At 36.8% G+C, this 26,734-nt stretch overlaps 1 protein-coding gene and 1 long non-coding RNA gene across 3 annotated transcripts; one reads left to right on the top strand and one right to left on the bottom strand.

The window, feature by feature from the left end:
- The first annotated feature begins 15,323 nt into the window (after positions 1 to 15,323).
- Positions 15,324 to 16,341, top strand: LOC130968042 (uncharacterized). The gene is made up of 2 exons (XR_009081499.1): positions 15,324 to 15,934; positions 16,033 to 16,341. It is a non-coding gene; the product is annotated as an uncharacterized LOC130968042 (long non-coding RNA).
- A 1,341-nt stretch (positions 16,342 to 17,682) lies between these two features.
- LOC130968041 (AUGMIN subunit 8-like) lies at positions 17,683 to 22,908 on the bottom strand. 2 transcript variants are annotated; one of them, XM_057893122.1, is made up of 7 exons: positions 22,621 to 22,908; positions 21,027 to 22,523; positions 20,810 to 20,929; positions 20,203 to 20,319; positions 20,017 to 20,106; positions 19,608 to 19,715; positions 17,695 to 18,207 (listed from the first exon to the last, which is right to left on the bottom strand). In XM_057893122.1, exons 2-7 carry the CDS (start codon positions 22,368 to 22,370, stop codon positions 18,142 to 18,144), a joined length of 1,845 nt encoding a protein of 614 aa, XP_057749105.1. In that variant the 5' UTR covers positions 22,371 to 22,523; positions 22,621 to 22,908; the 3' UTR covers positions 17,695 to 18,141. The 2 variants fall into 2 exon arrangements, with proteins under 2 accessions (XP_057749104.1, XP_057749105.1); XM_057893121.1 differs by having other exon boundaries at positions 17,683 to 18,207; positions 20,017 to 20,319.
- Positions 22,909 to 26,734: the final 3,826 nt, after the last annotated feature.

Here is a 26,734-nt window from a genome sequence, read left to right as displayed (position 1 = left end):
CAAAAAGAGTGTGCTTAAAAACCCTGGACACCTCTAATTGGGGACTCTAGCAAAGCTGAGTCACAATCTGAAAAGGTTCACCCAATTATGTGTCTGTGGCATGTATGTATCCGGTGGTAATACTGGAAGACAGAGTGCTTTGGGCCACGGCCAAGACTCATAAAGTAGCTATGTTCAAGAATCATCATACTTAACTAGGAGAATCAATGACACTATCTGGATTCTGAGTTCCTAAAGAAGCCAATCATTCTGAATTTCAAAGGATAAAGTGAGATGCCAAAACTATTCAGAGGCAAAAAGCTAAAAGCCCCGCTCATCTAATTAATACTGATCTTCATAGATGTTTTTGGAGTTCATTGCATATTCTCTTCTTTTAATCTTATTTGATTTTCAGTTGCTTGAGGACAAGCAACAATTTAAGTTTGGTGTTGTGATGAGCGGATAATTTGTACGCTTTTTGGCATTATTTTTAGTATGTTTTTAGTAGTTTTAGTTGAGTTCTTAGTATATTTTTATTAGTTTTTAGTTAAAATTTACTTTTCTGGACTTTACTATGAGTTTGTGTGTTTTTCTGTGATTTCAGGTATTTTCTGGCTGAAATTGAGGGACCTGAGCAAAAATCTGATTCAGAGACTGAAAAGGACTGCAGATGCTGTTGGATTCTGACCTCCCTGCACTCGAAGTGGATTTTTTGGAGCTACAGAAGCCCAATTGGCGCGCTCTCAACGGCGTTGGAAAGTAGACATCCAGGGCTTTCCAGCAATATATGATAGTCTATACTTTGCTCAAGATTTGATGGCCCAAACTGGCGTTCAAAGTCACCCTCAGAATTCCCAGCGTTAAACGCCGGAACTGGCACAAGAATGGGAGTTAAACGCCCAAACTGGCACCAAAGCTGGCGTTTAACTCCAAGAAGAGTCTCTACACGAAAAAGCTTCATTGCTCAGCCCAAGCACACACCAAGTGGGCCCGGAAGTAGATTTTTATGTCATTTACTCATCTTTGTACACCTTAGGCTACTAGTTTCCAATAAGTAGGACCTTTTACTATTGTATTAGGGGGATCTGATCTTTGGAATCTTTTGATCTTTAGATCTTTTGATCACTTTGTGAGGCTGGCCATTCGGCCATGCCTAGACCTTGTTCTTATGTATTTTCAACGGTGGAGTTTCTACACACCATAGATTAAGGTGTGGAGCTCTGCTGTACCTCGAGTATTAATGCAATTACTATTGTTCTTCTATTCAATTCAGCTTGTTCTTTGTCCAAGATATCACTTGTTCTTCAACTTGATGAATGTGATGATCCGTGACACTCATCATCATTCTCACCTATGAACGTGTGACTGACAACCACCTCCGTTCTACCTTAGATTGGGTGAATATCTCTTGGATTCCTGATACACGATGCATGGTTGATCGCTGACAACGAGTGCTCGCCTGACAAACGAGCCAGCCATTCCGTGAGATCAGAGTCTTCGTGGTATAGGTAAGAACTGATGGTGGCATTCAAGAGAATCCGGAAGGTCTAACCTTGTCTGTGGTATTCTGAGTAGGATTCAATGATTGAATGACTGTGACGTGCTTCAAACTCCTGAGGGTGGGGCGTTAGTGACAGACGCAAAAGAATCACTGGATTCTATTCCAGCCTGATCGAGAACCGACAGATGGATAGCCGTGCCGTGACAGGGTGCGTTGAACATTTCCACTGAGAGGATGGGAGGTAGCCACTGACAACGGTGAAACCCTTGCATAAGCTTGCCATGGAAAGGAGTAAGAAGGATTGGATGAAGACAGTAGGAAAGCAGAGAGACGGAAGGGACAAGCATCTTCATACGCTTATCTGAAGCTCTCACCAATGATATACATAAGTATCTCTATCTTTATCTTTATGTTTTATTCATCATCTATACCCATTTGAGTCTGTCTGACTAAGATTTACAAGGTGACCATAGCTTGCTTCATACCAACAATCTCCGTGGGATCGACCCTTACTCGCGTAAGGTTTATTACTTGGACGACCCAGTGCACTTGCTGGTTAGTTATGCAAAGTTGTAGTGATCACAATTTCGCACACCACTTTTCCATACACCAGCTGGTATGGAGAAGTTCCTACAGGTGTCTTGAATGCTGTTCTGTATGCCCACAGAGCATCATCCAAGCTTCTTGCCCAATCCCTTCTACGGTTAATCACAGTCCATTCCAGGATTCTTTTAAGTTCTCTATTAGAGACTTCAGCTTGCCCATTTGTCTGTGGATGATATGAAGTAGCTACCCTGTGGCTAACTCCATATCGAACTAAAGCAGAGTAAAGCTGTTTATTACAGAAATGAGTGCCCCCATCACTGATTAGTACTCTAGGGATACCAAATCTGCTGAAGATGTATTTTTGGAGGAATTTTAGCACTGTCTTAGTATCATTAGTGGGTGTTACAATAGCTTCCACCCATTTGGATACATAATCCACTGCCACCAGAATATAAGTGTTTGAGTATGATGGTGGGAAAGGTCCCATGAAGTCAATACCCCATACATTAAACAACTCAATCTCCAAGATCCCTTGTTAAGGCATGGCATAACTGTGAGGTAGATTGCCAGATCTTTGGCAACTGTCACAATTAAGTACAAACACTCGGGAGTCTTTATAGAGAGTAGGCCAGTAGAAGCCACATTGGAGTACTCTTGTAGCTGTTCGCTCACTTCCAAAATGTCCTCCACACTGTGATCCATGGCAGTACCAGAGGATCTTCTGTGCTTCTTCTTTAGGCACACATCTACGGATTACTCCGTCTGCACATCTCTTGAAGAGATATGGTTCATCCCAAAGATAGTACTTTGCATCCGTGATCAATTTCTTTGTATGCTACCTACTGTACTCTTTGGGTATGAATCTCATTGCCTTGTAGTTTGCAATGTCTGCAAACCATGGCACTTCCTGGATGGCAAAGAGGTGCTCATCCAGAAAGTTTTCAGAGATTTCAGTAAGAGGGAGGGACGCCCCTTCTACTGGTTCTATTCGGGACAGATGATCTGCTACTTGGTTCTCTGTCCCTTTTCTGTCTCTTATTTCTATATCAAACTCCTACAGAAGTAACACCCATCTGATGAGTCTGGGTTTTGAATCCTGCTTTGTGAGTAGATATTTAAGAGCAGCATGGTCAGTGTACACAATCACTTTTGATCCTACTAAATAAGATATGAACTTGTCAATGGCGTAAACTACTGCAAGTAACTCTTTTTCTGTGATTGTGTAGTTCTTATGTGCGTCATTTAAAACATGACTGGCATAGTAAATGACGTGCAGAAGCTTGTCATGCCTTTGTTCCAACACTGCACCAATGGCATGGTCACTGGCATCACACATTAGTTCAAATGGTAATATCCAGTCTGGTACAGAGATGACTGGTGCTGTGACCAGCTTAGCTTTCAGAGTCTCAAATGCCTGCAGACAATCTTTATCAAAGATAAATGGCATGTCAGCAGCTAGCAGATTACTCAGAGGTTTGGCAATTTTTGAAAAATCTTTTATAAACCTCCTATAGAATCCTGCATGCCCCCAAAAAGCTTCTGATTGCCTTAACATTGGCAGGTGGTGGTAATTTTTCAATTACCTTCACCTTAGCTTGATCCACCTCTATTCCCTTGTTCGAAATTTTGTGCCCAAGGACAATTCCTTCAGTCACCATAAAGTGACATTTCTCCCAGTTTAAAACCAGATTAGTCTCTTGGCATCTCTTTAGAACAAGTGCTAGATGGTCAAGACAGGAGCTGAATGAGTCTCCAAACACTAAAAAGTCATCCATGAAGACTTCCAGAAATTTTTTCACCATATCAGAGAAAATAGAGAGCATGCATCTTTGAAAGGTTGCAGGTGCATTGCACAGACCAAATGGCATCCTTCTGTATGCAAATACTCCAGATGGGCATGTAAATGCTGTTTTCTCTTGATCCTGGGGATCTACTGCAATTTGATTATAACCTGAATATCCATCCCGGAAGCAGTAGTATTCATGACCTGCTAGTCTTTCTAGCATCTGGTCTATGAATGGTAAAGGAAAATGATCCTTCCTGGTAGCTGTATTGAGCCTTCTGTAATCAATACACATACGCCACCCTGTAACTGTTCTTGTAGGAACCAGTTCATTTTTTTATTATGAACCACTGTCATGCCACCCTTCTTAGGGACGACTTGGACAGGGCTTACCCAGGGGCTATCAGAAATAGGATAAATAATCCCAGCCTCTAGTAATTTAGTGACCTCCTTCTGTACCACCTCCTTCATGGCTGGATTCAGCCGCCTCTGTGGTTGAACCACTGGCTTAGCATCATCCTCCAATAGGATCTTGTGCATGCATCTGGCTGGGCTAATGCCCTTAAGATCACTGATGGACCACCCAAGAGCTGTCTTGTGTGTCCTTAGCACTTGAATTAGTGCTTCCTCTTCCTGTGGCTCTAAGGTAGAGCTTATGATTATAGGAAAAGTGTCACCTTCTCCCAGAAATGCGTATTTCAGGGATTGTGGTAATGGTTTGAGCTCGGGTTTAGGAGGTTTCTCCTCTTCCTGAGGGATTTTCAGAGGTTCTATTATTCTCTCTGGTTCCTCCAGATCAGGCTGAGTATCTTTAAAGATATCTTCTAGCTCTGATTCGAGACTCTCAGTCATATTGACGTCTTTTACCAGAGAGTCAATAATATCAATGCTCATGCAGTCATTTTGGGTGTCTGGATGCTGCATAGCTTTGACAACATTTAACTTAAACTCGTCCTCATTGACTCTCAGGGTTACTTCCCCTTTTTGGATGTCAATAAGGGTTCATCCAGTTGCTAGAAAAGGTCTTCCTAGAATGAGAGTTGCACTCTTGTGCTCCTCCATTTCTAGCACCACAAAGTCAGTGGGAAAGGTAAATGACCCAACATTGACAATCATGTCTTCAATCACGCCTGATGGGTGTTTAATGGAACCATCTGCAAGTTGGAGACATATCCAGGTTGGTTTGACTTCATCAGTCAATCCAAGCTTTTTGATAGTAGATGCAGGTATTAGGTTGATACTTGCCCCAAGATCACATAGAGCTTGCTTGGTACAAGTACCTTCTAATGTGCATGGTATCATAAAGCTTCCGGGATCTTTAAGCTTCTCAGGTAAGCTTTTCAGAATGACTGCACTGCATTCTTCAGTGAGGTAAACTTTCTCAGTTTCCCTCCAATCCTTCTTATGACTTAAGATCTCTTTCATGAACGTAGCATAAGAGGGTATTTGCTCAAATACCTCTGCAAACGAAATTTTTATTTCAAGAGTCCTGAGGTAGTCTGCAAAGCGGGCAAATTGCTTATCCTGTTCTGCTTGGCGGAGTTTCTAAGGATAAGGCATTTTGGCTCTGTATTCCTCAACCTTAGTTGTTGTAGGTTTATTGCCTACAGATGTGGGTTGAGAAGCCTTTTTAGAGGGGTTGCTATCAGCACTTGTATGTGTCTGATCTCCCACTGGCTTTTGAATGCCAGGGGTGGAAGCTGGAGTGGCGTTAGATGCCAACTCCTTATCTATTTCTGGCGTCTGAACGCCAGAACTGTGCTTCCTTTGGGTGTTCAATGCCAATTCCTTGCCTATTTCTGGTGTTGAACGCCAGAACTGAGCATGGGTTGGGCGTTCAACGCCAGCTTTCCACCCGTTTTCTGGCGTTTGAGCGCCAGAATTATTCCTCTTTGGGCTCTGACTGTCCTCAGAGGGATTTTGGGTAGCAGTATATTCATTTTTTTTGCTTTCTGCTGCCTTGAAGTGGGGTATTTAATGTTTTACCACTTCTTAATTGAACTGCTTGGCATTCTTCTGTTATTTGTTTTGATAACTGCTGTTCTGTTTGCTTCAACTGCACTTCCATATTCATATTAGCCATTCTTGTTTCTTGTAATATTTTCTTGAATTCGGCTAGCTGTTTTGTTAGAAAGTCTAATTGCTGATTGAATTCAGTAGCTTGTTCTGCAGGACTGAGTTCAGCAGTTACTATTTTAGCCTCTTCGTTGATGGAAGGTTCACTGCTTAGGTACAGATGCTGATTTCTGGCAACTGTATCAACAAGCTCTTGAGCTTCTTCTATTGTCTTTCTCATGTGTATAGATCCACCAGCTAAGTGGTCTAGAAAAGTCTGAGCTCTCTCTGTAAGCCCATAATAGAAGATGTCTAACTGCACCCACTCTGAAAACATTTCAGAGGGGCATTTTCTTAGCATCTCTCTGTATCTCTCCCAGGCATCATAAAGGGATTCATTATCTCCTTGTTTGAAGCCTTGGATGCTCAGCCTTAGCTGTGTCATCCGTTTTGGAGGAAAATAGTGATTCAGGAATTTTTCTGACAACTGTTTCCATGTCTTTATGCTGTCCTTAGGTTAGTTATTTAACCACCTCTTAGCTTGGTCTTTTACAGCAAATGGAAACAGTAACAATCTGTAGACATCCTGATCTACTTCCTTATCATGTACTGTGTCAGCAATTTGTAAAAATTGTGCCAAAAACTCTGTAGGTTCTTCCTGTGGAAGATCGGAATACTAGCAACTTTGCTACACCATGATAATAAGCTGAGGGTTTAACTCAAAACTACTAACTCTAATGGAGGGTATACATATACTACACCCATGTGAAGCAGTAGTGGGGTTACCATATGACCCCAGAGTCCTTCTGGACTGTTCATTTCAACTTAGGTCCATGATGGAAAAAGGGAGATGATGTGGATTTATTTTATTTATTTTATTATATATAAAAATTTCGAGATAATAATAATAAAATAAAATAAAATAAAGACGACAATAAAATTAAGAATAAATAAAAATAAAAATATAAAAAAAAGAATTTAAAAATATTTTATGAAGATTTTCGAAAAAGTGAGGAGAGAGAAAGTGGTTAGGATATTTTTGAAAAAGATATAATTTAAAAAAAAATTTGACCAAGTCAACCCAAGTAATCCGAAAATTATGAGAAATTAAAGGAGGTATTTTTTTTAATTTTGAATTTTATGATGAAAGAGAAAAACACACAAAAGACACAAGATTTAAAAATTTTTAGATCTAATGCTCCTTGTTTTCGAAAATTTTGGAGGGAAAAGACCAAGGAACACCAAACTTAAAAATTTTAAGATCAAAACACAAGAAAGACTCAAGAACACCTTGAAGAATCACAAGAACAAAAAGAACAAAAGAAAGAACACCAAACTTAAAATTTTTAGAAAACCAAAATAAATTTTTGAAAATTAAAGAAAATTAACAAGAAAACACCAAACTTAAAGTTTGGCACAAGATTCAATCAAAAAAAAATTATTTTTGAAAAAGATTTTAAAAAGATGATACCCAATTACCAAGAACATAAACCAACGCTCTAGCCAGTTGAGCTATAAATGTAACGTGTTTTAAAGAGGTATTTTTAATAAATAAAAATAAAATTTTTTTAAAAACTAATATTTTAAACTTGCACAAGGAAAACACGAAAAATACACAAAATAGAAAAAACCAAAGATCAAACAAGAAAATTTGACAAGAACAATTTGAAGATCAAGGAAAAATAAAGAACATGCAATTGAAAAATTGAAAGACAAAGAAGAGCATGCAATTGACACCAAACTTAAAACATGACACTAAATTCACAGAAAAACTAAAAATTAATAAAGAAAACTAATATTTTTGAAAAACTTTTTTAGAAGGGATAATAAAAGATGCAATTCTAGTAAAAAAGATAAATTTTTCCTAATCTAAGCAACAAGATTCACCGTCAGTTGTTCAAACTCAAACAATCCCCGACAACGGCGCCAAAAACTTGGTGCACGAAATTGTGTATGCCAATATTAATGGACTATTTCTCACAGCTTCGCACAACTAACCAGCAAGTGCACTGGGTCGTCCAAGTAATACCTTATGTGAGTAAGGGTCGAATCCCACGGAGATTGTTTATTTGAAGCAAGCTATGGTTATCTTATTATTCTTAGTCAGGATTCCAACAACAGTGTTTTTCAAGTTCAATTGTAAAAAGTGAAAGGGCATAAAATAAATACTTATTGTGCAATAATGGAGAATATGTTGGAGTTTTGGAGATGCTTTGTCCTCTGAATTCCTGCAACATAATGCTTTCTCACTTTCATAAATGCAAGGCTCCTTCCATGGCAAGCTGTATGTAGGGTGTCACCGTTGTCAATGGCTACTTCCCATCCTCTCAGTGAAAATGGTCCAAATGCTCTGTCACAGCACGGCTAACCATCTGTTGGTTCTTGATCATGTCGGAATAAGATCCATTGATCCTTTTACGTCTGTCATACGCCCAACACTCGCGAGTTTGAAGTTCATCACAGTCATCTAATCCTAGAATCCTACTCGGAATACCACAGACAAGGTTTAGACTTACCGAATCCTCATGAATACCGCCAACAATTCTAGCTTATACCACGAAGATTCTGATTAAGGAATCTAAGAGATACTCATTCAATCTAATGTAGAACGGAGGTGGTTGTCAGGCACACGTTCATGGATTGAGGAAGGTGATGAGTGTCACGGATCATCACCTTCTTCATAGTGAAGCGCGAATGAACATCTTAGATAGGAACAAGCATGTTTGAATGGAAAGCAGAAATAATTGCATTAATTCATCGAGATGCTGCAGAGCTCCTCACCCCCAACAATGGAGTTTAGAGACTCATGCCATCAAAGAGTATAAAATTTAGATTAAAAATGTCATGAGATGCAAAATAAATCTCTAAAAGTTGTTTAAATACTAAATTAGAAACCTAGGTTTACAGAAAATGAGTAACTAGGATGGATAGAGCAGAAATCCACTTCTGGGGCCCACTTGGTATGTGCTGGGGCTGAGACTTAAGCTTCTCACGTGCCTGGGCTGTTTCTGGAGTTGAACGCCAGGTTGTAACATGTTTCTGGCGTTGAACTCTAACTTGCAACCTGTTTCTGGCGCTGAACGCCAAACTGCAACATGGAACTGGCGTTGAACGCCAGTTTACGTCATCTATCTTCGCGCAAAGTATGAACTATTATACATTTCTGGAAAGCTCTGGATGTCTACTTTCCAACCCAATTGAGAGCGCACCAATTGGTCTTCTGTAGCTCCAAACAATCCGTTCCGAGTGCAGGGAGGTCAGAATCCAACAGCATCAGCAGTCCTTTTTCAGCCTAAATCAGATTTTTGCTCAACTCCCTCAATTTTAGCCAGAAAATACCTGAAATTACATTAAAATATACAAACTCATAGTAAAGTCCAGAAATATAAATTTTTCCTAAAAACTAATAAAATTATACTAAAAACTCACTAAAACATACTAAAATCTATATGAAATTACCCCCAAAAAGCGTATAAAAAATCCGCTCATCAATGACCCTTGAAAATCAATAGAACCTAGAAGTAGTAAGTAAGACCTAAGACTCTGAGCATCAACTACTAAGTTAAAAGAAAGAAACAAATAGCTCAAAGAGCCAAGATCTTAGTAGATGCTTATGGTGAAGATGTGTCAAGAAGAGAGACCTGAGCAAGTAGATTCTTAGTGGTGTTTCAACACCTAGTACCCTAAAACCAACTGGTTTGGGAGTGCTAATTGAAAGCTTAACCTAAAAGGTCGTCTTGAGACAAAACACTTAGAGTCGTGATCAAGAAATAAAAGAAGAATGAAGGAAAAAGAGCAATCAAAAGGAAAAAAATAAAATCTTACTACTTCAAGGTGACAATAAATAAAAAGGGCTATAATAGCAGACACTTAAAATGATCCTCAACGGTTGAAAGTTCATTATGACATGGAAGCAATAACAAAGTTCATACATGATTTGATGCTTAGCCTCTATCTTTAATTATGAATACAGTTTCTTAAGGGTCAAGTTTCAATAATTTAGAACAATTCATATTGATTTGCTTGGGGACAAGCAAAATTTAAGTTTGGTATTGTGATGACTTACGTCATTTACCTCTTTCTCTTATTTAAAAGAACAATAGAATTGGTGAAATCTCATTCAAAGATGCAATTATATGAGCTATATGATTAATCTATGAACATTGCTTTGAAATGAGTATTGGCTGAAATTTTAGGTGAAAAAGAACAAAAAAAGGGATGAAACAGGGAACCCAAGTGGCGCTACGTTCTTGCAAGGAGTGATGCGCTCCCCTGTAGCTACATGCCTCTAGCACTACGCTCTCTTTCAAAGAGCGCTGCGTTCTTTACCAAGAAGATTTTCTAGCGACGCGTACGCATAAGTGACCCGTACGCGTCGAAATGTGATTTTTGGAAGACCACGCATACGCGAGGATATGAGGGAGCGCTCTCTTTCAACGAGCGCTACGTTCTCAACAAAAGAGCACCTGCGACAATTTGAAAGTTGGGATTGAAGATTTGCCACCGACGCGTACGCATGCATGACGCGTACGCGTGGATATGGTGGTTGTGAAGATACACACGAACGCGTAAACCGAGTAGAAGCGTTGAAGTGGACTTTTGAAGGCCACGCGTACGCGTAGGTGACGCGTACGCATGGTAGAGCGTTCATTTCAAGAGTGCTACGTTTGCAAAGTGAGTGCCATGAAGAGGACACGAACGCATAGGTCATGTGTATGCGTGGTTGAGTAAAATGATGAGGGACGCGCACGCGTATAGGACACGTACACGTGGGTGCCAGAGCGCTCCGTTATATCAAAGAGCGCTACGTTCTCCTGGAAGCACACTGTTTAGCCAAAATGGGTCGTACTAATTGCAAATAGGTGGGACTTTTGAACTTTTACACACTTTTAGCTTCTGGAGACTTGGGAGTTTTTATTTTTACTTTGTACTTAGCTTTATTTTCCAGTTTTGAACTTCCATTATGTACTGAGCTATGAGTAGCTAACTTCCTTCTCATTGGGGGACGGAGCTCTATTGTACTTGATGGATTAATTGATAGTGAATTTTTTCTTCTCTTCATCTTCTCTTTAATTTGCTAGAAGGAATTTCGTTCTTCATTCTTAGTGTTTAGTCATATTGGAAAAGAGGCTGAATACAAATTGGGTTTTATGTGAACCTTGGAAGAGGGATCATAAAACCATGCTTGAAATTCCTTCTCACATTGAGTAGATATGGGTTTTTGGGATTGGGTACAGTGACATGAAATCTGCCCAATTAAATGGATCTATGATGATATGTGGTAAAATCAGGGACCAAGCCTATCTCTCTTTATGAGCAATTAGACCAAGGAATTGGCTGATTATCAAGATCTGAGTGATTGAATAACCAAGGAATTGGGGTTCAATCAATCATGATTGCCAAGAGGTCAATGAGTTGCATGATTGAAGATAAGATGATCTGATTTTAATCCAGAGAGAACAATATCTCCAAACTCCAATGAATTTTCCCTATTCTTATCTTACCCATTCTTTACTGCTTTCTTTAATTTTTGTTATCATCCCACACCCCATTTACAATTCAGTCATTTATGTTTCTACATTTTAGTTTCCTGCTCTTTACGTCTCTGCACTTTCTAGCTTTCTTTTATTTTTAAGTCATTTATCATTTTGCTTTTAGAATTCTGTACTCACAATCACTCTTGATTAGCTTGACTAATTGATCCATTAATTAAAGTTGCTCAAATATATCAATCTCTGTGGATTTAACCCCACTCTTCATGGGTTATTACTTGACGATATTTGGTGCACTTGCCAAAGAACGAATTCATTTATTAGTGAGTGAATTCGGTCATCAGTAATCACCTCCACATGCCCCTCTATATTCTTGACACTCATTCTCATATCATGTTTGCAACTTTGAGTGGTCTCCCTTAATTCTTTCATGGTAAGCTCTAAATTTGAGAGTTCTTGACATGAATACGAGGATACTGGCTCTTATAAATAGAGAGATGATGGTTCTTGGTATGATTAAGCAGGGGGTGAGGATGGAAATTTTTGCAAACTTTTATCTGTTATTTGTAGCAGTTCTTGGCAGGCAAGATCAAAAGACGATGGTTTTTTATATGAGCAAGAAGATGATGGTTTTTGATAGGGATAAAGAGATGGTCGTTCTTGATATGAGTAAGTAGATGATGGTTCTTTATAGATGGAATATGGAACATTGACATCTCTTTGCTCTTGGCCTTGCCAACCAAATCGGGTAATTCCTCCATCCATAATAATATGAATCACTCATTGGATGTGAATAGTAACCTATGTGATCTTTCTCCATTATTTTTTTCTCATCACAAAACACCAAACAGAATTAAACGCATCAAGTGGTAAATAGAAAAGTAAAGAAGAATGAATAGAATTTTTTTTAAAAGAAATAAAATAAAGAATAATAAAAATAAAAAGTCGAAAATAAATGAGAAGAGATAAAAAAATTTGAAAACTAAACAAAGAAAAATACTAGTATTTTGAAAAATATTTTCGAAAGAAAAATTACTATGGTGACACCAAACTTAATTTCAAAAATTAAAAACTTTTAACTAAAATAAAACTCAAATTTTTTAACATTAAAAAGAAAAAACAAAATTAACACAAATTAATGCCTAATCTAAGCAATCAAACAACTAATAGTTGTCAATCCCCGACAACGGCACCAAAAATTTGGTGCAGATTTTTGGAATATCCACAACTTAATCGGCAAGTGCACCGGGTCATCTAAGTAATACATCAGGTGAGTGAGGATCGATCTCACGAGGATTGATGGATTGAGCAACAATGGTCGAATGATTGGCTTAGTTAGACAAACATAAAAAGAGTTGTTGTTGCTATAAATGCATAAAATAATAAACAATCAAATAAAGAAAGCAATAATAGGGTTGGTGTAAAAAATATAAGAAAACAGTTAAGGTTTCGGAGATGTTTACTTTTTCCGGTTTAAAACTTCTTACTAACTATTTTAACAATGAATGATTCATTCTATGGCAAACCGTAAGTGATTAAATCCTAATCCCTTAGTGATTTAATCTCCTCTAACCATCATTAAACACTTTTAGTCCGCTCTTTGAATGTTGTAAACTTCACGGACCAATTTTTCATTCGAAACCTTTACAAAATTTGAGGGTCCGGAAGCCAAGTTATGCCCCCACTGAAGTTTGTCAAAATTTAGCTTTTACCAATTTTCACAAAATCCCTAACTTTCCAAATTTCTCAACTCCAAACCAACAATTTCACAACCAAAGCAATGCCAATTACTCCTAAACATGTTCATACAATTCAAATTCATACCACACATGCCAACCTACATATTTCACCCAATCCATTCAATCTAATTTCACTAACTCACCATCAATTCTAAACACATCAATAATCCTCATTATCTTATACTCATCAAAATCAGAATTTCACATACAAACGCATATACTCAACAAAATTATAATCTAACACATATAAACTCATATTTCCTTCACACACAATTCACATATACAGTATACATAATTCATTCAGTTCATTCCTGTCATATAGTCTTCTAGCCTAAGTTTTCACGTGACATTAAACATTAACTACGAAAAACCAAAGTCATACCTTGGCAGATTCCTCCCTAAGCAAAAAAAAAAAAAAAACCTAAAATCCTCTCCTTCTACAAGCCTCAAGCCTCCAAACGTCAATTCCACAAGCTTAAGCACCGGAACTTCGTTCTAAACCACCAATTGGACTCCAATTCAACAAGAAACACAATCTAATTCATACAACATCACTATAATCAACATAGGGTTCATTAATTCCACAATTTACAAAGGTTTAACAAGTTCTTATCGTACCTACGGTGCTATGGACGAAATCCAGTAATTACCCGTTGTTAGAGCTCACCTAAACCATCAAAATCATTTAATTCTTTAATACCTAAATCCCAAAATTTTGAAATTGGAGAGAGAGAGGCTGAGTGAGAAATTGCTAATTCGTTACCAAAATTTTCGGATGATTTTGAAGAGTTCGACACAATGGTTGCATGGCCGCAAACAGTGTAGCGTTCGAAGCTCCAACTTGAGAGATATGGTGGATTGAAGTTGTGATTGAATTTGGGATTTAGGGTTCTATTCCTTTTCTCTCTTCTCAATAGGTTCCATGAAGAAAGGGGGAAGAAGAGTGGCTGATTGGCATTATATTGGTTAAGCCTTGGGCCTAATACGGACTCGGTTCAATCGGTTTGGTCTGTTGCCCAACTTTAGGTCAAAATCTTTAAAATTAGTGTTAAAATTCGTATTTTAAATATTTCTACTTTTCTAAACTTTAAAATTTAGTTTTCTAATTTCTTTAAATAATAATTAATTTATTAGCTAATTATTTATTAATTTCGTGGGGTTTACACGATCCCTATGTCAAATGGGTTTACACTACTGTTGGTAAGGATACCTAGAATCATTATTCACTCAAGAAAAAATGCTTCAAGTTGGTATTACTTCGAGTACTTAGAGAAAGAGTCTGTAAGTAAAATGGCTTAATTGAAATGGTAATTATATATCGTGAGGTGTTCATAAAGTTCTCTATTTTGTAGCAGTTTATCAAACTCCTTATAAGTCTGGTAATATAATAAAAATCTCCACACTTTGATGGAGAGAATTGGACGTAGGTCAAAAAATTATACCAAACTAAAATATATTATAAGAACATGCTTTTCAAAAAATAAAAATTTTAGACTTTTGCAATGAAAATTTGCAAAAATCGAAAATCACGATTCATTTCATAATAACGAGGCGGACTAGGATAAAATGTATAAAAAACTGTTTACTTATGAAATAATATTTTTTAATAAGACAAAATAGCAGCTATTAATGATTACTTTTATCTATGGAGTCTATATTCATCCGATAAAAAACTGTACTAAGATTTTTTGAACAATTTAGCTGTATCAAAATACTTTAGAAATATTTTAGAACTAAGGAATAAAATTTTTTGAAAATGTCCTTACTGGTATATTTTTCTGTTTTTTCTTTCTTTGTCATAGTAAAACTACTGATTATATAATTATCACTTTTAGTAATTATTCTTCAAGAATAAATTTCCACCACATATTTTACTCTTTATATATTCGTTTTATTTTCATAAATCAGTCTCCACCACATATTATTCTATCATGTGGTTAATTAATTTAAAGTGATCATGATTAAATCTAAATACTTAACCACATGATCAAAATCACCTTCACTCCTCTCTCTCTCTCTCTAGGAGGCTGAATTTTCCTCTCTCTTTCTCTAAAGTCACATGTTAAATATGAGTATTAGTAAGGATTAAGATAAAGGCTAGGAAAGTGTTAGAAAGTTGCCAAATTTAAGCATGTTTTTATCAAGATTTCATTAAGTAATCTCTCACTCTTTCTTCTCTTTAAAGAACCGGTTCCTCCCCCTCTCTTTCTCAAATAAATCACATGCTAATTTTTGTTATTTGTTACCATAGTTAGATAAGAATTAGAAACCAAGAGATCTAGTTAGAAACTAACTAAAATTGGCACCACATCCCTCACTCTTCTCTCTTGAAGAAACCGGATCCTCTCCCTCTCTCTCAATTAGATCACATGGTAAATATGATGATTAGGTGGTGATTATGACAAAGTTAAGGAAGCTACTAGGAAGCTACATATTTACACATGTAATTAACATTCTTCTCCTCTCGTAACTGTAGATTCCTCTCCCATTTCCCATTAATCATCAAAATTTCATATAGTTAGAAGTAAGAAAGAAAGATTTACAAAGAGCATGAAATCAGTTGCTTAACTCTCTCTTTTCCAACTGGGTTTCCTTCCCCTTCCTTCATCAAATTTTATTTCTTTCCACTAAACCAAGTTAAGGAAGAGAGAAAAACCAAATAGAAAGGAAGAGAGCTAGAGGAGGCCGAGAGTGAGAGAGATCAAGAACCATCAAACCAAGCTTGTTTTCTACCATTTTCTTCATCAAGTTTCAAGAGCAACACCTCCACTTCTCAATATTTCAAGAACCAACCTCATCCTCTTCATCTTCTTCATTTACCTCTTGAAATCATCAACAGGTGAGTGAAGAAAATCTCTTAAATTTCTTTTCCTCAAAAAACTTTTTCAATATGGACGAGATTCTTAAGAGAGTTTTGTTGTTCCTTTCCTTGATTAGCATATTTTTCTTAGGAGCTTTAAGGAGAACCTCCAAGCTAGCCAAAAATCAAGCTCAATAGAGTGAGAAATCACTCCCTTTCCTTTCTAGTTGGTTCGCCCATGAGGCCTATTTTTCTATTAATTAATGTGTTGTTGTTATTTAAGTGATTTCTTATGCTAAAGAGGATTAAGAAGTAAATTAAAGAAGTAAGGGTTAGGTGTAGTTAGAAATCTCTTGGTTGTGTTTATATGTTCATATTGTTGCTTGATAATGTTTGTATGATGATTTGATGAAAGATGATGGTTATGATGTTTGATGTTTGGTAAATATTTTATAGTGTGTTAGTAATGTTTATGATGATTTATGGTGGATGTATATGATGATGATAGTGACGGAATTGATATATGAGCTTGGGGTCAAAACACAATTTTGTAAAAGGGAGAAGATAAGAACATAATTCATGAAAGGATGATTAAAGAAGGGATGTAAAAAGATTAAGAGAAAAGTGATTAAGAAACCTAAAGAAGTCATAGATAAAACATAAGGTCTATAAAGAGGGTTAAAATGTAACTTAAAGTAAAAGTGGGCGAAAAATGTGAATAATAAAAGAAAAACTTAAAGAAGGTTTTGAGGTAAATTATAATTTTATAAAACTTATAAATAAGCAAAAGATTGATAAAAGTGAAGTTAAGAAAAATTAAAAGATGAAAAATTTGAAGATTTGAAGAAAAGCCACTAAAAGATTCATCAAAACAAGACTTTAGCTCTAGAAAACATGTATGATATACTTTTTGGGTTAAATATAAAAATAAGGATAAAGAGTGGATAAAAAATATAAATAACAAAAATAACTCTCAAAATATGAAAAATTAGAAGCTTAGAGTTAAAATAGTAATTACATAAATGATTTGAGCTAAAAACATAAATATATAATAGACTCAAGTTAAAATGGTAATTACATAAAAAATTCGGGTTAAAAATATAATTAATTTTAAAGAAATATTTTTTTAAGAAAAAATTACAGCAAGCCAATAAAATGATAATGATATGACAAAGTTTGCTTGTCATCAAGGATTCGTACCTTCCACATGAATTTAATTAGCTTGCCTCTCTTCTACTAAGCTAATTGTTTCTTTGCTACACATTGTGTTTATAATATTATATATTGAAACTTAATGCAACTTAAAAAAAATTATGATATATATATATTTGTACATATAAAATATACGTTATATAAAAATTCAAATTATATTGTAATTATATATAATTTAATTAAGTTAAACTTAACTTATATGAAATATTAATTTTGTTTTTTTAATAATAATATTGTGTTTTTTCATTTTATTATTAACATTTTTATTTTATTATAATTTTATATATTTATTTTGTTAAATTTTATACAATTACTAAAATAAATTTTAAAAATTATTTTAATTTTAAGTTTTTGACTATTTTATATTTTTTTATTTACGTGAGATCGAGTTAATCAATTCAACTTGTAACCCACCACAGTGATCTAGTAATCTAATAATTTGATCGATTCGATCGCTAATTCGATTCTGACAACTATGCTAATTAGGAATTCACCTAGATCGACAGGCCGATTGTTTTCAAAATCATGTTAAAAACAAGTCCACAAAAAATTTTTTTAAAAATATACTTGTTTTATTACTCTTAAAAAATTAAAAACAAAAAAGTGTCCCCAACACTCGTGAGACTAACAAATCCTTTCCCCTTTCAAGTACGGTTCTCACTTCTCACTGATTACTTTGGAGTTATCTACTTATTCTCCACTTGCAACATAAGCAAAATGAAAAATCGGACGTGTATCAATATTTTTTTTACATTTCCTTTTTTTAATAAAAATTACAAGAGGAAGCTCCCACCCACTAGTATTTAGGAAGAAGAAGCAATAATATGTAATCAAACAATATCAATTCCAATATAATTAGGTGGGATAGAAAATAAGTTTTCTGTTTTTAAAAAAAAGGAATATTTGAAAATTTACAACGGCGAAGAACCTGGAAGACATTAAAATGCTTTTGTCTGAAACCTCAAGAAACAAGTTAGCTTAGTAGTTTTGCTGAGTTTAAAGTTCTGAAATGGACCACTTGCTTTCGAAATCCGCTATTTGCTCATCCCCAAAGCTAGCTTGATCTGCATGAGATGCGTTCGGACACTACTTTCTTCTACCTGCTTTTGCCAAAAATAATTAGAAACAAACATATGTACAATGATCGTTGTGGCGCAAGCATCATTAACAGTCAATTGAAAACTAAGAACGGTAAAGATGTATATTTCCTTAAGTGTGATAAATATGGTTCAAAGAACGCAAAGATGTGTATCTCTTAAGTATCATAATCTAGTACCCATTTGCTCAATACGAAACTAATAAGATATTACATAAGATTCCAAAACAGAAATGAATATAGAATAACCAGCTTCTGTATGCACTTTATTATCCTTATAAACTTTATCCAATGTCAAATGTCAAATGGGAACCATAACAAATTCTTAACAGCAAACATTTGGAGTCAAACTTGAAGAACACATCACGCTTCTGTGAATTTTCAACTAAACATCATGAAAAAAAAAAAGGTTTATAATCTATAGGAATAATGTTTCCATAGTAAGATATTATGTTAACTCCGCCTATCCTACACCTGCAGTACATAACCGGTCCCAAGGCCGGACAAAATGTTGAACAGCCAAAGAGGAGCACGAACATAAGTTAAGTGTAGTAGAGATAAAGATGTTGAGATAGATGAGTGGTCATACGCGATTGGATAGAATAAATAACGAAGATATACGAGAGAGAGAGAGAGAGAGAGAGAGTTTTGGAGTAGCACGTATTATGAAAAAGATGGTAGAATCGCGTTTCAGATGGTTTTGACATATGAGAAAAAGGACTGATAGAACACTCAGTTAGGAAGGTGGATGAAATGGAAGATGAATAAGAGGTGAAAGGCAAAGAAAAACCTAGGAAGACCATTCATGAAGTGGTGGTCAAACAAGATTTACATGTAAACGATCTCTTTATAGATACGATACATTATAGAGCTCAATGACATCATTTGATCCATGTAGCCGACCACACCTAATGAAACAAGGATTTGTTATTGTTGTAGTAAGATATTATGTTACAGATGATAACTGTGCAGCCATTGATTTTAGGTGAAATGAAATGATATACTAGCAATATCATATAAGCTACTTAAAAGAATAAAAGAAAGTATTATATCCTAACATTGTATTTTGAATTTTGACAACACTAAACCATATGTGCAGTATTTTCTCCTAAACTTCCACAAATTCAATTTATATCTTGCGAAATTTCAACAAAAACACCAGAAAAAATTCTGATGCTCAGAAGCAGTTTCACATAATGACATTTAAGTTTTGATAATCCCAGTGTCGCTATCCTTAACCAAAAAAACAACCCATAATCATAAACAAAAAAGAAAGGTATTTAGATAAATAGCTAAGCACCCAATGAAGAAAAGAGACAAATAGTTGTGAAGAGCAACGAAACCTTCGATGAGAGATTCGTTGTACACAATTCATGTTCTATGACAATGAATCATAACTCTCACCTGAATAGCTGCTACTGAAGCCAGTAGTAATTCACACTCATCAAGCAAAGCTTTCTCCTTGGCTGCTACAATTGCAACCTCGGAAATTAAATTATTCATGCCCTCCACCTATCACACACAAAAATAACGTGGTCTCAGCAACTAGACTAGACCATTTTATAGGACAGAGATAAATAAATTTGTAGTAAGGTCCTTTAATACTGATTACAGATTTTAAATTTATATATTGGGAAATTGGAAGAATAAAAGATAAAAAGAACAATGAAAAAAACAGAAAAATAAAGATAGCAAATGCAATTCGGCCTACAAAATAGAACATAAATTGATGATAAAACATATTGTCAGAAATCTGAACATTGATGTTGATATCTGTACCAGTCCAATAGAACTCATGGAACAATTAACTCACCCGTAAAAGTGATGAGCAGATTGTAGATCCCATTGCTTGCATAACATCAACAGCTTGACCGATAGCAGCTTTCAAATGCTCTATATCGACCTGTAGAACAGAAACCATAGTAATAAAGTCGGTGCCTATCTCCTCATAGAGGTCATTCATAATCAAATGAAAACAAGAGCATGCCATCATACATACCTTTGCTCCTCCAGCTACCGGTAGACAAAGAGTGCTTGCCTTAAAATCTTGTACAGCACCAGATAAAGTGTCGCCGTGATCTCTTTCAAATACAGCCCAATCATCAAGGAAGGTCATCTGCCTCAGTCATTTTAAAAGGCCAAGATTTGAAGGTGTGTCTCAAAATGTAGGAACTTCAATTTAATCAAAGTGTAAAGTATTATTTTGATTCCCAACAATTGGGTCAAATTCTAATTCGGTTCCCAACGTTTCAAACGTCCTATATTAGTCCTCAATATATAGAAATAGGATATTTAAAATGTTAGGGACCGAATTAGAATTTGGCTCAAGCACTGGAGAACAAAATAGTACTTTATCGTTAATCAAATAAGGAAAGACGAAATACGATAACATTTCACATTTCTAGCAAGGAAAATCGAAAACCATCAACATTGTACTACCAAAATCTTAGCCCCCTCCAAAACCAAAATTCTTCTAACCATGTACCTTATATATGCTCCAAGTTGAAAAAAGTAAATTAAAAAAAAAAGAGCAGAATTTTTTGTTGCAATTATTTTTTTTATTCAATTTGTTAAACCAACAACATCTGTCAAGAAAAAATCATTACTTCATCATTCAAAATAGAATTCAACTTAAGCTCAAGCTTCCGCTGCTGAAGATCAATCCTGTTCCTGATAACAGACTCCAACAGTGAGAGAGTAGTTCTCCATACATCATACAGTGTTCTCTGCACCAACGAAAAAGAGTATGCAGTCATGTCCATAGCAGTAGAATTACTTCAAAAAGAGTATGCTACCAAGTTTGTTAAAGATAGTAGGTAACACCTCTACAATTGCATTTTGGATGTAAAGTGCAGCCTCGGCTCTTGCATTGGTAAATCTCCATTGCAAGTATCTGTTGTATAGAAGCCGTAATTGGTGAGCATCTTCTACGTTGGCTGCACCCTTGTTCCCTTTTCTAAAATCAGCAATGAAGCTAAGCACTGAATTGGAATTGCTGGATTGAACGGATGAACCAGACGACCTTATTCGAGATGGACTAACCCCTCTAGGAGGAGGAGTTGATGGTCTTGATCTAGACGGACTGATTCCTCTTGTCCCCGAACATGATAAAGCCGAGGTCCTCCTAGGCAACGCAGGATGCGAGTGTGATCCAGGAACTGATAAGGACTGAGATCTGACTCCAGTAAACCCCGGTCCTGCTTTACCTGACGGAGTAAGAGGTAGAGATTTCTGTGACCTTAACACCTCACCACTTACATTACCACTTGCAACACGCGAAAACAGAGTAATAGCATCACTAGAATATCTCTTCAGTGAAGATAAAACAGTTGCAGGCGCTGGAGTGTCGAAACTTCTAGAAACAGCAAGATCAACACTCCTGTTTAGGGCACTAGAAGATACCTTCCCGCCAATCCTACTAGGCCACCGATGCTGATCTATGAATTTAGAAGGCAAAATCTCCACTGGCTTCGAATTCTCAGACTGATTAGAGATATTTTTCCCTTTTAGAGGACTCCTCTTTCTTTCTGGTGTAGGCTTCCTTATTAAGGGAAGAGTTTCAGCCTGCTTGTGTGCCACATTTGATGTCGGACGAAGGGAGGTTACTGGCTTTGACTTCTTGCTAACAGGACTGGAAATGGAGTCTGAATTGAAAGAAACGCTGAGGCTCCGCATTGTAGAAGGCCATAGACTTTCTGGCAAACGGCCACCTGCCGCCGCCCTTCCGGATGATAACTTGACATCTAAGGATGAGTCACGGACCGGCGTGGAAGGCCTTGGTGGCGGCGGTGAAGGAGGAGTCGAAGGCCTCCTTCTCTCTGACGATTGAGCTCTCTTTTGTAATGATGACGACGATGAAGACGATGATGGTAATGCTGTCCTTGTGGGATTTGGTGAAGGGAATCTTCGAGAAAGGGGAGCCGGAGAAGGTGACCTATACCGGGAACTAACTTCTCTTGTGGCGACCGGAGTGGGCGACTTATGTGGAGATGTAAATTCTGTTAGGTTAGCTGGAACAGGAGACTTGTACCGAGAGCTAACTTGTTTTGTTCTAGAGCGCCGAGTGGTGGGTGCATTGTTCTTTTCTGCCAGAACAAAGGGAGCTGCTCTCGGGGTCTGCACAGATTTGTGTTTCCCTGAGCCTTGCTCTGATTCACATACATCCATCCACTCTGTCCCAATCAGACCACATTGATTTAAGTCTTTCAAGAAGGTGAACCAGATTCGTCAGCCATGCCAATCATGTTTCTCCCGTTCAACGGAACACAATTCAACGGCACGGAATTATCCAGAAAGCAGATCCTTTTCTGTTCAGTAAATCTGCCACCGAAAAAATAAATAAAAAATAAAAAGTGATGCAGCAGAGTTGTAAGAAAAGAAAAGGAAAAGGAATCAAACAAACAAACACGTAACCCACGTCTTTACAGAGAGTCGGATATGTTTGTGAAGTAATTTTACAATCACATTCACATTCACACTCAATAAACGCAAGAACGGCATTTGGAGTAACTGGTGAGAGAAACTCCCGGAAACTGTCCTGACGTGCATTTAACGTTTTATTAACATTAGATTAGATGGCAGTGGGTTATGTAATTATGTTTATGGGATCAACTGAAAACAAATATTAGAAAGGATTCAAAATTTCAAATTCCAGGGGAAAATGGGGATACTGCGGACTGCGGAGAGTTAGAGGATGTAAGATGAGGGAGAGATGTGCGCAAGGGAATAAGGAATATTGGCGTTATAAGTAAATTTTTTTTTTGGTATTTCATCGGGGCCTAAGCCCAAAAAAAATAAACGGGTTGCATGTTTATGCTAACTCTCTTACAATCTTCTTCTAATCAACCAAGAAGATATATTGATATATATCTGTTGAAAATGTTTTTATTCATCTAGATTGATCTAAATTGGCTTTTTTTATCCCACTCTAATAAAATAAACAAAGAATGAAAATGATTATGAATTTACTATGGTATATACATATACCGTTATATAAATATAACTTCGACTATTTCAAAATCCAAGGTATAATATTATTATGTATAGTATTCTAAATCTAGAATACTAATAAATGCGATATATTAGATACTCAATTTGTGAGTATATTTAATAAGAAATAGAAATATATATATTATTATCTTAGGGTAAGGCTATACGGACTCGAACCGTAGACTGCGACCCCCTTTGTGAGGGGGCACCCCTTCTCCCGAAGTTACGGGGCTATTTTGCCGAGTTCCTTAGAAAGAGTTGTCTCGCGCCCCTAGGTATTCTCTACCCACCACAATTTGAGGTCAGAAAAAAAGCTACAAGAGAAATTCAAGAGAAATTCATGAACAAAACTACAAGAGACTACTCAACCCACAAACAGAAATTATTAAACAAGTGATTGAAAACAGAAATCATCAAACAAGTGACTGAAATTAAAAAAGCCACAGAGAGATTTTATAAGATCGGTCGCATAGGAAGGAGAATAGAAAAGCATGTCAAGTGGAAGCCGCCTCCAGAGGGATGGGTGAAGTTGAACACAGATGGGGCTGCACAGAAGAACCCAGGCAGAAGTGGTTGCGGCGGTATTCTGAGAAATAATGAAGGAAGGTGGATTGCGGATTTTTCGCATCGAACTGGAGAAGCGACGGCGTTCACAGCAGAACTATGGGGAGTGGTAAAGGGATTAGAGCTTGCATGGACGATGGGTTTCAGGAAAGTGGTCGTGGAAGTAGATGTTGTTGCGGTGGTTCAAAGACTCAATAGAGGAAAGAAATTGGCCTCCCATCCAAATTCTGTAATTAGAAAAGTAAATGAGTGGAAAAGAAAGGAATGGAGTATACGTTTTGTACAAATTTATAGAGAAGGCAATAGATGTGCCGATTGCCTAGCAAAAAAGAGTTTAAATTTAGATGATGATTTTGTGTTTTGGGATTTACCTCCTTCAGATCTAGTTAGTATCCTCAGTGATGATGAAATAGGGGCTACCTTACCCCGTTTAGTTTGTATTTAGGCTTTTGTTTTCTGGGTTTTTATAACCCCGTTTCAATACAAAAAAAAAAAAAAACAATTTGAGGTCAGAAGGAGGGTTATCTATAAAATGCACTTCAGCGGTATATTTAACTCCATTTTTCGTCATTTAATCTGAACAGGTGTTGGCTTCTCTATTTATATGGTTAAAAGTCAATTCCCAAGGTCTTTCCTTTAGATTAACAATTTTATTCACTAGGGCATTAAAATTTCTATAACTTTTGGAGGCTTTGCTAATACATTCAAATGTTTTTAGGGAGCCTGTCTCTACCATCATTCTTCGCATACTCATATCCCAGGCAATTTGAAGACCATGATAAATATCCCATAGCTCCGCTTGGGTTGCTTGGCAACTTCCAGTATTAGCGACGAATCCACTAATCCACTCACCATTATGAGTTCTTAGAAGTCCTCCACACCCCGCAGGTTTTCCATTTTTTTGCACCGAGCCATCTGAATTGAGCTTTACCCATCCTTGAGGTGAAGGTTTCCAATTTGCATTATTTTGATATTTTACGGACTTGTGCTGAACTAGTCGTTGTTTTATGAACGCTTCTTTATTGATTCGAACCAGATTAAGGATTATTTTATCCGCCATAGGGGGTCTTGTGAAGGGCGAGCTGTGAACTTCTTTATTTCTCCATTGCCAATTCTTTGCATCAAGTTTCCAAAGAAAATATCGAGCCAAGAATATTGAGAAAAATTTCCAAGCTCATTTTCCAGGTTTAGATCAATCCATTGATTCAGTTGCAGGTTGAAAAATCTGGGATATCACACGACTTAAGGAGTTGGTTCCAAATACTTGCTGCCTTTAGACAATCTCTAAGCACGTGAATAATGGTCTCCTCTGAGTTTGCACAGAGGTGGCAGTTTGGGTTAGTGCCCAGGAGCTTAGCTTTTCTTTGTGCTGTAAAAAGCCTTCCGTGCATTATCTTTCACATATGAATCTTTGTTCTCTCCGGCCCCTTCCATTTCCACAGTATCTTCCATTTTGTTTCCCCAGCTCCATCTAGCCGCATTCTAATTTTATAAGCTGATGCAACAGAGAATTCTCCATTAGCAGTGTGCTTCTAAGCTATGTTGTCTCTGTCAATATTCTCTTTTGGTGTGGGCATTGATCAAATTTTTTCTATAGTGGCTGTGGGTAGAAATTTTTGCAAAACCTGGAAATTCCATTCACCTTTTTCATCAATAAAGTCTCTCACAGAGGCTTCAACTAGGTCTTCAGGTATGGTGTTGCTAGCCACATTAATGAGTCTTCCTTCACTCTTGACCCAATTGTCTAGCTAAAATTTGACATCTCTCCCATCTCCAATCATCCATTCAATTTGGTCTTTCATTACAGTCCACAATCTGGATACCTCTTTTCAAAGGGGTGAATCGTTCCTTCTATTTGTCAAAACCAATCTTCCATTGATTTTCTTTTCATATTTATTGAGAAAGACTTTCAACCATAAAGATTCAGGTTCGGTTAACCGCCTCCAAATTAATTTCAACAAGAACGCATCATTCATCGAGCTTAAGCTTCTGAAACCTAAGCCTCCCTGATGTTTCGGCTTACACAAAGTTCCCCAGTTCACATGCTGCATTTTTCTGTGGCTATCACTGCTTCCCCAAACGAATCTTCTTTGTGCTTTCTCAATTTCTTGGCATATATTTTTGTTGACTCTATCATGCTACATTTTAAAATATGCTAGAGGACTAAGGACGGATTTAGCAAGCGTTATTCTTCCCGCTAAAGATAAACATTGCACTTTCCATCCCTTGAGCTTTGACTGGGTTCTTTCTAGAATATTTTTGAATTTTTCCTTGCTCTTTCTGCTATTGTTAATGAGAGCTCCAAGATATCTACCCAAGAATTTACTTTCCTGGTATTGGCATATACTCAAGACTTACCTTCTTATCTCTTGTTTGACATTTTTAGAGAAAATCACTGCTATCTTTGCTGCACAAATTTTCAGTCCTGAAGCTTGGCAGAACTCATTCATAATACTTTGAATTGTCTCTATCTGTTTCACACTTGCTTCTGCGTATACCAAGAGGTCATTCGCAAAGAGTAAATGAGAAATGCCGGGTCCCCTATTGCTGATAGTGACAGGCTTCCAATAAGAGTTCTCCACATGCTCCTTTATTAACTGAGATAGCTTATCCATGGCAATTACAAAAAGATAGGGCGAGATAGGATCACCCTGTCTTAAGCCACGTTGAGGAGAGAAATCTTGTGTTTTGCTCTCATTCCACAAGACATTATAATTGACAGAAGATACACATTCCATTATCAGTTTAGTGAAGTTACCAAGCAAGCCGAATTCCATCAAGCAACTCTTGAGGAAGTTCCAGTTAAGGCGATCATAAGCTTTCTCAAAATCGAATTTGATCGCCATTATTCCTTTTTATCCTCTTTTCTTCTTCATCAAATGAGACACTTCTTTGGCTATTATGATATTATCTTGAATTCTCCGCCCTGGTACGAAGCTGGATTAGTGAGGAGCTATCATGTCTTTAAGAGCTGGCTT

The sequence above is a fragment of the Arachis stenosperma genome, chromosome 3, assembly GCF_014773155.1.
Source record: "Arachis stenosperma cultivar V10309 chromosome 3, arast.V10309.gnm1.PFL2, whole genome shotgun sequence".
In the NCBI taxonomy this organism is placed as follows: domain Eukaryota; kingdom Viridiplantae; phylum Streptophyta; class Magnoliopsida; order Fabales; family Fabaceae; genus Arachis; species Arachis stenosperma.
The sequence above is the reverse complement of the archived record's forward strand: the minus strand, read 5'-3'. Positions and strand labels throughout refer to the sequence as shown.